General features: G+C 43.2%; 1 protein-coding gene across 2 annotated transcripts; it reads left to right on the forward strand.

Annotated features, from left to right (window-relative positions):
• Window positions 1-2576: 2576 nt before the first annotated feature.
• Window positions 2577-5238, forward strand: LOC131880147 (proton-coupled zinc antiporter SLC30A9, mitochondrial-like). 2 transcript variants are annotated; one of them, XM_059226674.1, is made up of 3 exons: window positions 2577-2708; window positions 2770-3649; window positions 3729-5238. In XM_059226674.1, the coding sequence occupies exons 2-3, from the start codon at window positions 3223-3225 to the stop codon at window positions 5009-5011; spliced, it is 1710 nt and encodes a 569-aa protein (XP_059082657.1). In that variant the 5' UTR covers window positions 2577-2708; window positions 2770-3222; the 3' UTR covers window positions 5012-5238. The 2 variants fall into 2 exon arrangements, with proteins under 2 accessions (XP_059082657.1, XP_059082656.1); XM_059226673.1 differs by having other exon boundaries at window positions 2612-3649.
• Window positions 5239-10899: the final 5661 nt, after the last annotated feature.

Consider the following 10899-nt stretch of genomic DNA (forward strand, 5'->3'; position numbering starts at 1 on the left):
AAAAAAATAACAATGTTTGGGAATAATTTTCAAGAATCCTGGTCAACTTTAGAAAAAATGTGAAATTTTATTGTCTGATTTTGTTTTCAAACTTCTTTAACAAAAAGTACTTTTTTTACTTTACTGCCTATGTATTTCATTTATTTTCAATAGCTCTTTTTATCTGAATTCAATGTGATGGGGTTTTCACACAAGGATTTATTTCGGGATTTTCAAAACGTTGGACTTGGTTTTCTTGTGCTCATATCTGGTATCTTCTCAAATCAAGTTAAAACCAACGTGGTTTCGCACGCGCACATCAAAGGCGGGAACTGATGGAACAAATAAACTAAGCATCAAATCAACCTCATATGAGAGGGAGGATCAAAGACACATAATGAACACCTCTTGAATAAAAAAGGACGCACAGTTTAACAGTTTAGCAATTTAACATTGTTGGAACCCAAAGATTTACAAGTACTTAATTGTTTTGACTTATCTGGATATTTTGGATGGCTCAAAATTGTAAACCCTTACAATCATTGCAAGTTACTATTAAAACCTGGTTGAGGCAAAAGCTCATGGATGTTTTTTGAAGATGCATTGTAAAAGATATCTTCTTCACCTCCTTTAAATACTACATTGTCCCAATCTTCTAGGTTTGTCGCAAAAAAAGGAGTTGCTCTCTAATTCTCACAATATTCCTACTTGCTCTGTTGGCAAAAGCTCAAACATATCCTGAAAATGCAACAAGAATCTCAAGACTGTACACACAAAAGAGAAAATATAAAAACATTTGCATTTTAGAGGTCTCTTCACCCAGAGGAACCAAATTAGATCTAAAAACCTGAATGGGTTAGGGTATTAATTTTGGGGTCCAAGCTAGGGGACAACTTTGAAACCTTTTGATTTCTAAGATTTTGAAATAATGCAATATTTTGAAACCTGTGGTAGTTGCTTCAAACTTTTGAGAAATTAGTTTCACGTTGTCTTTTTTTTTGCTTTTAAACATTGCGTTTGAGAATTTGTTTTCCTGTGGAAAAAGTTGTTCCGTCCTTTCAAAAAATGTTTTAGTGATTATTTGGCCCTGATAAAGAATTTTGCTTCCGAGCCCTCCTGGGCAGGAGGCACCATGGACAAGGCAAGAATCTGCTATCTAGGGAGAGCACCTTCAAATCCAGGTGCTAGAAGATATTATGATGTAATATTCCTTTTCATCTATATGTCTGATATTGGAGGCAAAAAAGCCCTTCCAGACCCCCAGAACGAGTTGATGCTTATGTTTTGGAAAGTTTATTTGCAATTTTTTTGTGCAAATTCGGTTAGTTTTTTATGCAAATTTGGTGTCAATAAATACCGTATTTATCTGCAAGTTTTGCCGGCCTTAGTCATGAAATGCTAGTGCTGGGGCGAGTCCTTGGATTTTGTACTTTTTGCCGGACTCACCGAGTCCGTACTCGAGGCATTTAAACATGTGGTTGGATTTATCGGACGTTTAAGTATAGAGACAGTACCACAATGATGACTTTGTACAAGTCGATTGTTCAGCCACATCTTGAATATGCCCCGCCTTTTTTGACTCCAATGACTTTACCAAGTTTGGAAAAGGTCGAGCAAGTCCAAAGGAGTTTCATTAGAAACATTGAGGGAATAAGAGAACTTTTGTTTTAGGAGAGACTAGAGAGGCTATGATTGTGCATGATTCAGAGAAGGCATGAAAGATGCCTAACACTGCCCGTTTTAAAGGCTTTCATGAGCTTTGTCCCAAACCTATCTTTAGGGTCAATTGTAGTGACCAAAGAGGCTTAACGTGCTCATTGAAAGCACCTTCAAGCCTTCGTGAATTCAGGATAGTTAGAGCAACGAAAAAAATAAAAGCATGATGGTACTTACTTTCAAATCTATTTCCATTTTTGTTACTGCTTCGTTTAAGTTCTAATGGTTTGCAATCTTAAATCTGTTTCAAAAAGCTTGGAGATTGGTCCTGTTATTGCTTTTGCTGGCATGGTCGAAAAAAAACGATGCCGTTTTATCAGCAGATTAGAATAAGATTGCGGCGTAAATGTTGGCTTATCATGTGTGAACATATTTTCGATCGAGAAGAGCGTTCCTTATTAGTCCATTTTGAACTGAATATATTTTATTTCCAGCACCATTCTCTGTTCTAGCACTGTAGGATTTTCCATATATCAAAATATTTTACACATATAGACATGCTCAACGTTCTAATAATAAATAAATGAGAAGGCGGCTAATGTAACAAAAACGTACTTTTCCAAGCCAGCGACCCGCCTTAAACTTATAGTTCGACGTGGGCTATTCCTGGATTGATTATTTTTTATTTTAAAATCTTTCTTAAGACTATTCGTGTTCATGATTCTCGTGACACGTTGTTAAATATTTGAGTAGCTTTTTGTGTGGTTCAAATTAGTGTTCATGCCATCGATATCTCAAATGAAGGGCCAAATCAGTCACCTTTTGACCTGGAATCAACACAACATTTCAAAACGAGGAAGGTGAGGCCTTATCAGGCCCTATTCAGCCCATGTCCTTTTGTCTCAATAGAAGGTTGCGTGATAATAATGTTGGGCTTGACTTGGTTACCGGGACGACAATCCACGAGTGTGTAAGTAGTAAGAACACATGGAGGAGGGCTGATGGCAATGGGCGGGATTCGGAACGAAAATGATAGCTCTGGCCCGAGACCCAGACAGTAGTAGTTCATCCAGGTAATCTTAGAGTTATCCTTGATCTCAACGACGATAAAAACTCAAAGGCGGTGTTTTAAAGCTCTCCTCCTTCCTGGATCCGGGGAGGCCACTAGTGGACTCCACAAAGTTCGAAACTGCCGCCCTTTTCTCAGCTCCTGGATCCATGATCTATTTGATCCATTGGGTGGATGTCTAGTGTCCGTTTTGATCCGCACCTTCTTGGACTCAAACAAGGACGAAAGACCAGACCCCACTCGCGCCATTCACCCTTGAGATTGTCATCAATTATTCGCCCAGTAGTGTGTGTGTGTGTGTTTGTTTGTTTGTGGCTGGCTTTCCTCATGCTGGGCACAAGGGATGGTCAGTGTTTCGTCTTTCACGGGTGCCACCTGGAACTGAGTCCTGCCTCAAGGCTAGACCAGCAATACACCGGATTCTCCCCTGTTTTTGACTGATCGCAGATAGAATCGTCCGGGGGGTCGGCGTCTCCCCCTAGGTCCCTAGGTCCCTAGCTTTGAGTTCATCGGTTTGAATGATGAGCGGTAGGGCTACCCTTGGCCGTTCTTGGCTGGGGCTGGCGGCCAGAGGCCCCAATGGTCCCACAGGCCCTGGAATTCGGCTGGCAATAGGAAGTCTGGGTGAGTTCACGCCATGCTCCAGCGCCAGCCCCAGCGGGTTCAAGATTTCCATTGAGTCGTGTGGTTGTCTATGGGGTTCGTCCCCTTTTAATCCGGGTAACGGATTTCCGGGCCGATTGTTATTATGGGCCGGCCAAAGCCACAGACTTTTGAGCGCGTCAACGCGAACCTTTGCCCCAGAAGAGCCGAGCTCATCGGGGCCCTCGGGCAAAATGGTCCGCGTGGACACCCCCACGAAGTCCAGCATCACGTACGACCGGAACTTCATCACCACCACTAGGGCCTTACGCGACTTTATGCTCAAGCCTTCCGATCTGAAAAGTGAGTAGTGAATCAAAAATGGACGGTCCTGAGCGTGTCGCAGTCATTATTGAGAGGGCATGAATTGCTTTCGTTCCAGGCCTGAGGGTGACCACGCGACGGAGCCCGAACGAAGTCGACCCACCGTTGAGCGTGTATTGGCGCAAGGATGTGGAGGCCAAGGCCCGCGAAGTGTGGGGTTCAATGGAGGCCGTGGACATTGCCAGGGAAAAGCGAGAGCTCCAGGACATGCAACGCGAACAATTCAATTCCCTGATCAAACGATTTGCCGTGAGGCGACGTCAAAAACGGCTTCTTCAACGAGAAAATTGGCCCGTTCGACCGTTGCGACTGGATCCGGAGCCCGGTCTTCAAGGCAGCTCGGGCAAAGTGGTCTTGGCTGCCATAGGGATTAATTCGATCAATTGTGTCTGTAAATTTGGTGCTTGGTTGTATACCGGATCTCATGCTCTGTTTTCGGAGGCCGTCCATTCGTTGGCCGACACGCTCAATCAAGTCATCTTAGCCTACGGCATTCACAAGTCCATCAAAAAGCCCAATGAAGATCACCCGTACGGGTACTCCAACATGCAGTACGTGTCTTCCCTCATATCTGGTGTGGGTATATTTTTCTTGGGCTCTGGCCTGTCGGTATACCATGGAATTGCCGGGCTTCTCCAGCCTCATGAGATGGAATCCATTCACATTGGACTCGCCGTTTTAGGGGCTTCCTTCCTGTCAGAGAATATCACGCTCGGCTTAGCCATTCGGTCCATTCGTGAGAGTGCCTCAGCTCAAGGCATGGGCCTTTTTGAATACGTAGTGGGAGGTTACGATCCTTGCGTTAACGTGGTCTTGTTGGAGGATATGGCCGCCGTGCTAGGTGTAGTGATCGCCGGCAGTGCCATGGGCTTGTCGTTTTACACGGGGATCCATATTCCCGATGCGGTTGGCTCGATCATGATCGGTGGACTTTTGGCCACAGTGGCCGGTTTTATGGTCCACACTAACACCAATGCTTTGGTGGGTAGATCTATTCCCGAAGACAAGCTGCGGCTTATCAATAAGGAACTTGAGGGAGACATCATGGTCCGACAAGTGCAAGACGTGAAAGGTATCGATATGGGCAATGGAATTGTCAGATACAAGGCCGAGCTGGATATTGACGGCCGGGAGTTGGCCAAGTACTATTTACAGAAGAACGACTTGCCCAAGATGCTGCTAGAAGTGCAAGCCATCAAAAGCGAAAATGATCTCAATCTGTTCATTCTGCGACACGGGGAGAACATCGTGGATTGTCTGGGTGAACAAGTGGATCGAATTGAGAAGCAGCTCAAGGCCAAACATCCTGAAGTTAAGCACGTGGACCTCGAAGTTCTCTAAGTACCAGTGCTATTTCGATAGTGTCGACTAGTGGAATGAACACTGCTGATTTGATAGTATCGACTAGTGGAATGAGCCTCTCGTCAGAATCATTCAATCAGTAATACATGTATTGTGCACATTTACACACGGTTAGAGTGAAGCGGAACGATCAGTCTTCATTGAATTGCCTTATTTTGTTAAGTTTCTAGAAGCTGGAAAAAGAAAAATCCAATTGATAACACCAACTCTTGTTTCCACCCTCCGTCCCATCCTTCTCGTTAGTGAATGCTTTTTTCAAGAACTAGGAGGATATTGACTTCCCGGCGCCTGCCTTCAAAATGAGAATAGAGCTATGGGGACGACGACTTCGTTTCGTTATCAAACTCGAGTTCCTTCCTTTGGAATTCTAAAGAAATCGTCGTTTGTCAATTTCCTCTTTCTGCCATTATTTACGAGTGTTATTTATCCTTTTGAAAGCTGAGCGAGAACTTGAAATTCGCATCAATGAATCCAAATGAAAAAGCCGCTATCTTGACAACTCCATGTACACAGTCACACACGCACTCACACACTAACGCAAACTCGCTCAAATACGCATCGAACTTTCCTCATCGTTTCTATTCGGCTCTCAACCGAACTTGTCTTTGCACAAAAAAGCAATTTTAAAATGACATTCATATCTCATCCTGGCAGAAAACGCCTCTCGCTCGTCGCTCAACGCATTCGTTCGTCCGTTCGTCTGTTCGTCCGTTCTACTACCCTCGCCACCGCCCGGTTAGTCCCAACCTTGGGTGAGCTCAAGGAAACAACACCCGCCACTTATTGATGATGTCGCCCCTTATGTCTACACGCTCTGTGTGCCTTGTTGAATTTCCTATGACTGAGAGGTTGTTGGGGCTGGTGTCGCTGTTGATGATGTCTAGGTGTTGGAAGTTGTTGTTGTTGTCGTTGTCGTTGCTGTTCTTGGGATGGCAGAGAAATTTAATCAAAATGATGATGGTGATGACATGCTCTTAAGGGGTATAAATCACAACTCGATAGGATCTTGATGACATTTACCTCCCTGGCAGTAATTCCTTGGGGCTCTCGACCGTGAAGTGAATGGAGAGCAGCCGAAGGAATGCTATCCCATTTGGATAAAGTGGCTTCTATCCTTGTAGTGCTCGACTAATGGTCCCACCCTCGAGCCAAATGCAAAATAATCTGCTCATGATATGGGGTAGCTCTTAACTTATGAGGTTCCAAATCCCAGAGCTTTCTTTTTATTCCCACCAACCAACTATCTGTGAGCGAGAGAAGAGGCAAGTGCCAAATCCCAGCCTTCGTTGATAGTCAATATTGAAAATCCAAAGCCCTCACACGATGCTTTTCATTGCAGTGAGGTTCCCTTTGGCATGTGTGCAATGGTGTTCTTTGATATAGCGAATTGAACACGACGAGAAGCACGAGCTCGTGGTGTGAGAAGGAATTGAAGGCTGTGTTCCACAGATATCTCTTAACACCAAGCTCCTTTTCCTTCTTCTTCTTCTTTTTCGTTTTCTCCACCCATCTACCACCACCACCACCACCATCACCATCATCATACAGAACGAGGCCACCTCTCAATAGGAGAAGACCGAAGGAACCGCGAAGAGTTGTTAGCCCCTCAAAGTGGGAATCATCAAGAGTGAAGCCGCTATCTTTTAAAAGCAGTCCCTCTTTCTTTTCACTCTTTCAGGCTTGGGTTCCTGGATAACACAAACAGGCCAAAACCATATTCCCCATTCCGCTTCACCGCAAAAGGATCAGGGATTTCTATAGGACTTAGCGATATTTCCTTCTCAATTTTTGGACTGCCAAGACAAATCTGGGAATTGAAAAAGGAAGAGTACTCAGCCCACTTGTACTGTAACTTGTGTTGGATAATTGTGGCATTTCAACTGTCCTTTGAGATTTTAAAGGGAGCCAGTTGGAGGCAATCCGTCGGCTTGCTGGGGAAGTGTCGCCCACTCAGTTGGAAGATCAAGTGATGTTTTCTTTCAATGTCCTCCTGCCAAGAGAACAAGACAGCTAGCGGCCTAAGGCAAAAGTGCTAAAAGATTACTATGGATGTTCCCAAGTACAGGGGTATGGGCATGGAACATGCATACTTCGTCCTACGTCGGTCTATGTACTGTAGAAGGGATGAATGGCCCGAGCGCCTGGCACTCCCACGAGTCTTGCTAACAGATTTGTTCAAGGATTCAAACAAAGCCACGCTGACATTTAGATGATGCGGTGGGTGGAAAAACTGATTTGCACGTTAGCATGGCTGGACAATTTCCCCCACTCACAGGCTCTTAGTGTTGGAAAGCTTTCGTCGTTTGGTGGCGATCCGTAAGAATTTGAAACAATACAAGAACAAAACTACCAAATCATTCCGTTTGGGAGCGCAGCCACGACAAGGTAAGATTGGTAACACTTCCGAACCCTCACCAATTCTCATAACTAGGGGTCGGAAAAATATTCTTTTTAGATTAAATTGAGTTTTCAACTATTTTTGGTCACTTTTGGGCGAAAAACACTTCTACACGAATTTTAACCATAAAAGAACCTAAACCCGAGGATTTTCGGGAAAATTCAAAGATTTTGGTCATACTTTAGGGGAAATCCAGGAGAAATAAATGAAGGAAATTTAAGTCTACGTACCTTGGGTGACAATGTTTGTCCCTGCCTAATGACTTGTTTGACATTATGATCACCCAAGCTTTCATTAAGAGTAAGTGTTAATCACATTGGGGCATGGGGCGTATTGCAAGTGATCTAACTAGGGGGCTAGTCCTCTATGTAGATCTAACTTCCATTGCCTAGTGGCGATCGTTTGTCGCCAAAATTATGTTCATCTGAGGGAATTGGGCGAGCCCTTCGGTGTCCAGTCTCGAACCATTGTTGAGTTGGGAACTTCATGAACTTCATGCAAAAACGACAAACCCCTTAACGGCAGACCAGACCAAGGGCGAAGGAAGATCTGGGATTTTAGGAGTTAGTCATCAGATGTCCAAAATGCAGAGGGCTGCTAATCTCCATTAGACTAAAACTGGATCATTCATAGTATGGTGTAAGGTTTTTCAATAGACCCTTTTCACGAAAAATCGAGACCCAAAATGATCAAGCAATTTTTTTGAGGGCAGTGGAAGGATTTTCAGGATTTCATATTCAAAACCAACCACCTGCTGATGAGACTGACAAGAGGCCGAGGGAACTGGGTGAACCGTTCAGTGTCCATTCTCAAACCATTGGTGAGTTGAGAACTTCATGCAAGAACAGTGAATCCCAGTACAACATATCAGACCAAGGGCAAAGATCTACGAGAGTCAGTCTTTAGATGGACAAAAGACAGATTTCCAACAAACCATTTTTCCGACCCTTACTCATAACTAGAGACAGGAAAAACATTTTGTTTTGGCGTTGATTGTAAATTCCAGACGTTTATCAAAACTAGTTTTGTTCAGAACAGATGTTCTTCTTTTTTAGGTGAACTTGTGCTCAGACAACTATTCGCATTCAAAACTGTAGAACATTGAGTAGCAAAGCTTTGACACTTAAGATAAAAAGTTATTACTGCAAGACAAGCTAGTCTTGACAAACGTCTGGAATTTACCCTCAACGCCAAAACAAAATGTTTGTCCTGTCTCTACGTCATAACCTTTAGATAATTTTTGTCTTGATCAATCATTCATGCAAAGTAGTAGTAAAGTTTTGCACCAAACCAACTAAAGTTGTCACTACAATCAAAATGACCAGAAGGGTGTCAGTCAGGTACTTGATGTGCAAAATTTTGCCACAAATTTGCTTTTGAGTAAATTTTTACTGTTGATCTGTCACAGCAACGGTACTCCTCTCAACTTGTTGGATTAGTTGGGCTACAACAGAAATTGTGCAGCTATATGTCTTAATAAAATCATCTTGATATCTTTGACTTATCTCCATATTGGCAATATGTTTACCTAAGTTCCTTTTACACGAAGACGTTGGTTGAAATGGCAAAAATATAAAAGTAAGAATAAAGCGTATATAAGTTATACTTATAATAACGGAACTCTATTGTGCTTTAAGTTGTTTTGTTTTTCTCTTCATTCTTGTTTCCAAAAGGATTTAAAGTTATCACTTAATAGTTAAGAAAGTGACTTTTTTTCATTGAATACGGGAACTGATTTCAAAATACTCTCACTGTGCATAGGGTATTTTTGAAATACCAACACCAATATCCTTAGCCACGCTGTTACTGTCCTCTTTGCTGAAATAACACGTGAATAAACTAACGTGTTTTCTTTCGTCCTATTTAGAGTTGGCTATTTTTGTTGCAGTATAATGAGCCACAAGCCGAATATCTTAACCGAGGCTAGCTTCGATAGCATGAGAATCTCCATCCGAGCCTTATCTTGGGGAAAGGTGGCATTTTGTGACAACTTTACCCGATCTTCGACGGGCAAATTCACCCGCTCTCATGCCACCGGTCCATTCACCGACAGGATTACCCACGCCAAGGTTGTTAAGGGGATGCAGCCGAACTAGCCAATCCAGTTCTCTTCTCGAGTTTGATACAGATCAATATTTTGACATGTGTTGTATTCTATTACATATTTAGTCTTAGCTTACATTACAAAGGGACAATATTGAACCTATTGTAGGCAACTGCACGATAAAACATATGTTCATACTATGAATAGAAATGTGCAAATATTTGCAATCGGCCTCAGTATGTCTAAGTTAGGGTCATTAGTATAAATTACATCTGACTATGGAAGAAGAATGAATGAACTTGCAAGTGTTTTTTTACAATTATTTGCCATTTATTGCCTCACTAGTATTGATATCAATTGATCCATCATGATACTTTGTTGTACAACATAGACATCCTTATTTTATCAAAGTTTCTAGTGAGAGCGAGGAGCTTCTAGGCTAAAGAATGCATGCCAATATCTTCGGTTTAGCAAGGGTTTCTTCAACATGAACATCTTGAATAGGGCATATACTGCCAAGAGCTCCAAAAAACAAGGACTAATCCATAGCAGAGTATGAATGGCCATTCCAGTCACCAGAAAAGGCTTTAAAGGCCAGCCCATGGCAAATATTCCACTTATAAAGATGCCATACACGAGAACCATCCGAGGGACGAGGAACACGAAAATCGCCAAGAAGATCATCAGGAACAAGCGGCGCAAGCTAGACTTGATGCTTGCGGCAAATACACGACATGTTTCTGTGGTTGGGTCATGAGGTGGTCTTTGTGTTTCCGAATTAGGATGCCACCACCCTCCAGGCGAAGATCCTGAATCCTCCCTGGGTCTGGTCCACGGACTTTGGGGAGAAGATGGCGCAAAAGGTGGAGCAGAATCATTTGAAGTACCTGGATAAGGAGGCCCTGTTTGGTGATGAGGCTCTTGATAAGGATGACGATTGTGATCAGATTCCATGTTGGAAGTGGTAAATTCTTGGAACATTCTGTTCAAAAACCTCATCAAGATCTCAGGTCCCCCGGCTTGATTTGATGGATTCAAGTGTTCGTCTCCTTGTTGTGGACTCTCTTGATTGCCCGTCGCCATACTGGCCAGCATTTGGGCTAAGCTTGGGTAGATTCTAGGAGCACTTTCAGCATTGGAACCCGCACTGGAGCCGTCTTTAGGGTAACTCTGACACATGATGAGGAACTGCTGTTTCAAGGGATCAGTTCTACTAACTATGCCACTCTCTACTGTTGGCGTACAATATATAGTAATCATGATGAAATTGACTTCTTCTTTTGGTTTCTATTCCACCTCATCCTTGTGCTGTCCATGTTACCTGCAACACTGGATGACTCAACATCCCTCCAATCCATTGGTTGAGAACGGAACCCCGAATGACGTCACGAGCACCAAGCGTAGGGCTCACTCATGCCTTCGTAT

The sequence above is a fragment of the Tigriopus californicus genome, chromosome 5, assembly GCF_007210705.1.
Source record: "Tigriopus californicus strain San Diego chromosome 5, Tcal_SD_v2.1, whole genome shotgun sequence".
Classification (NCBI taxonomy): domain Eukaryota; kingdom Metazoa; phylum Arthropoda; class Copepoda; order Harpacticoida; family Harpacticidae; genus Tigriopus; species Tigriopus californicus.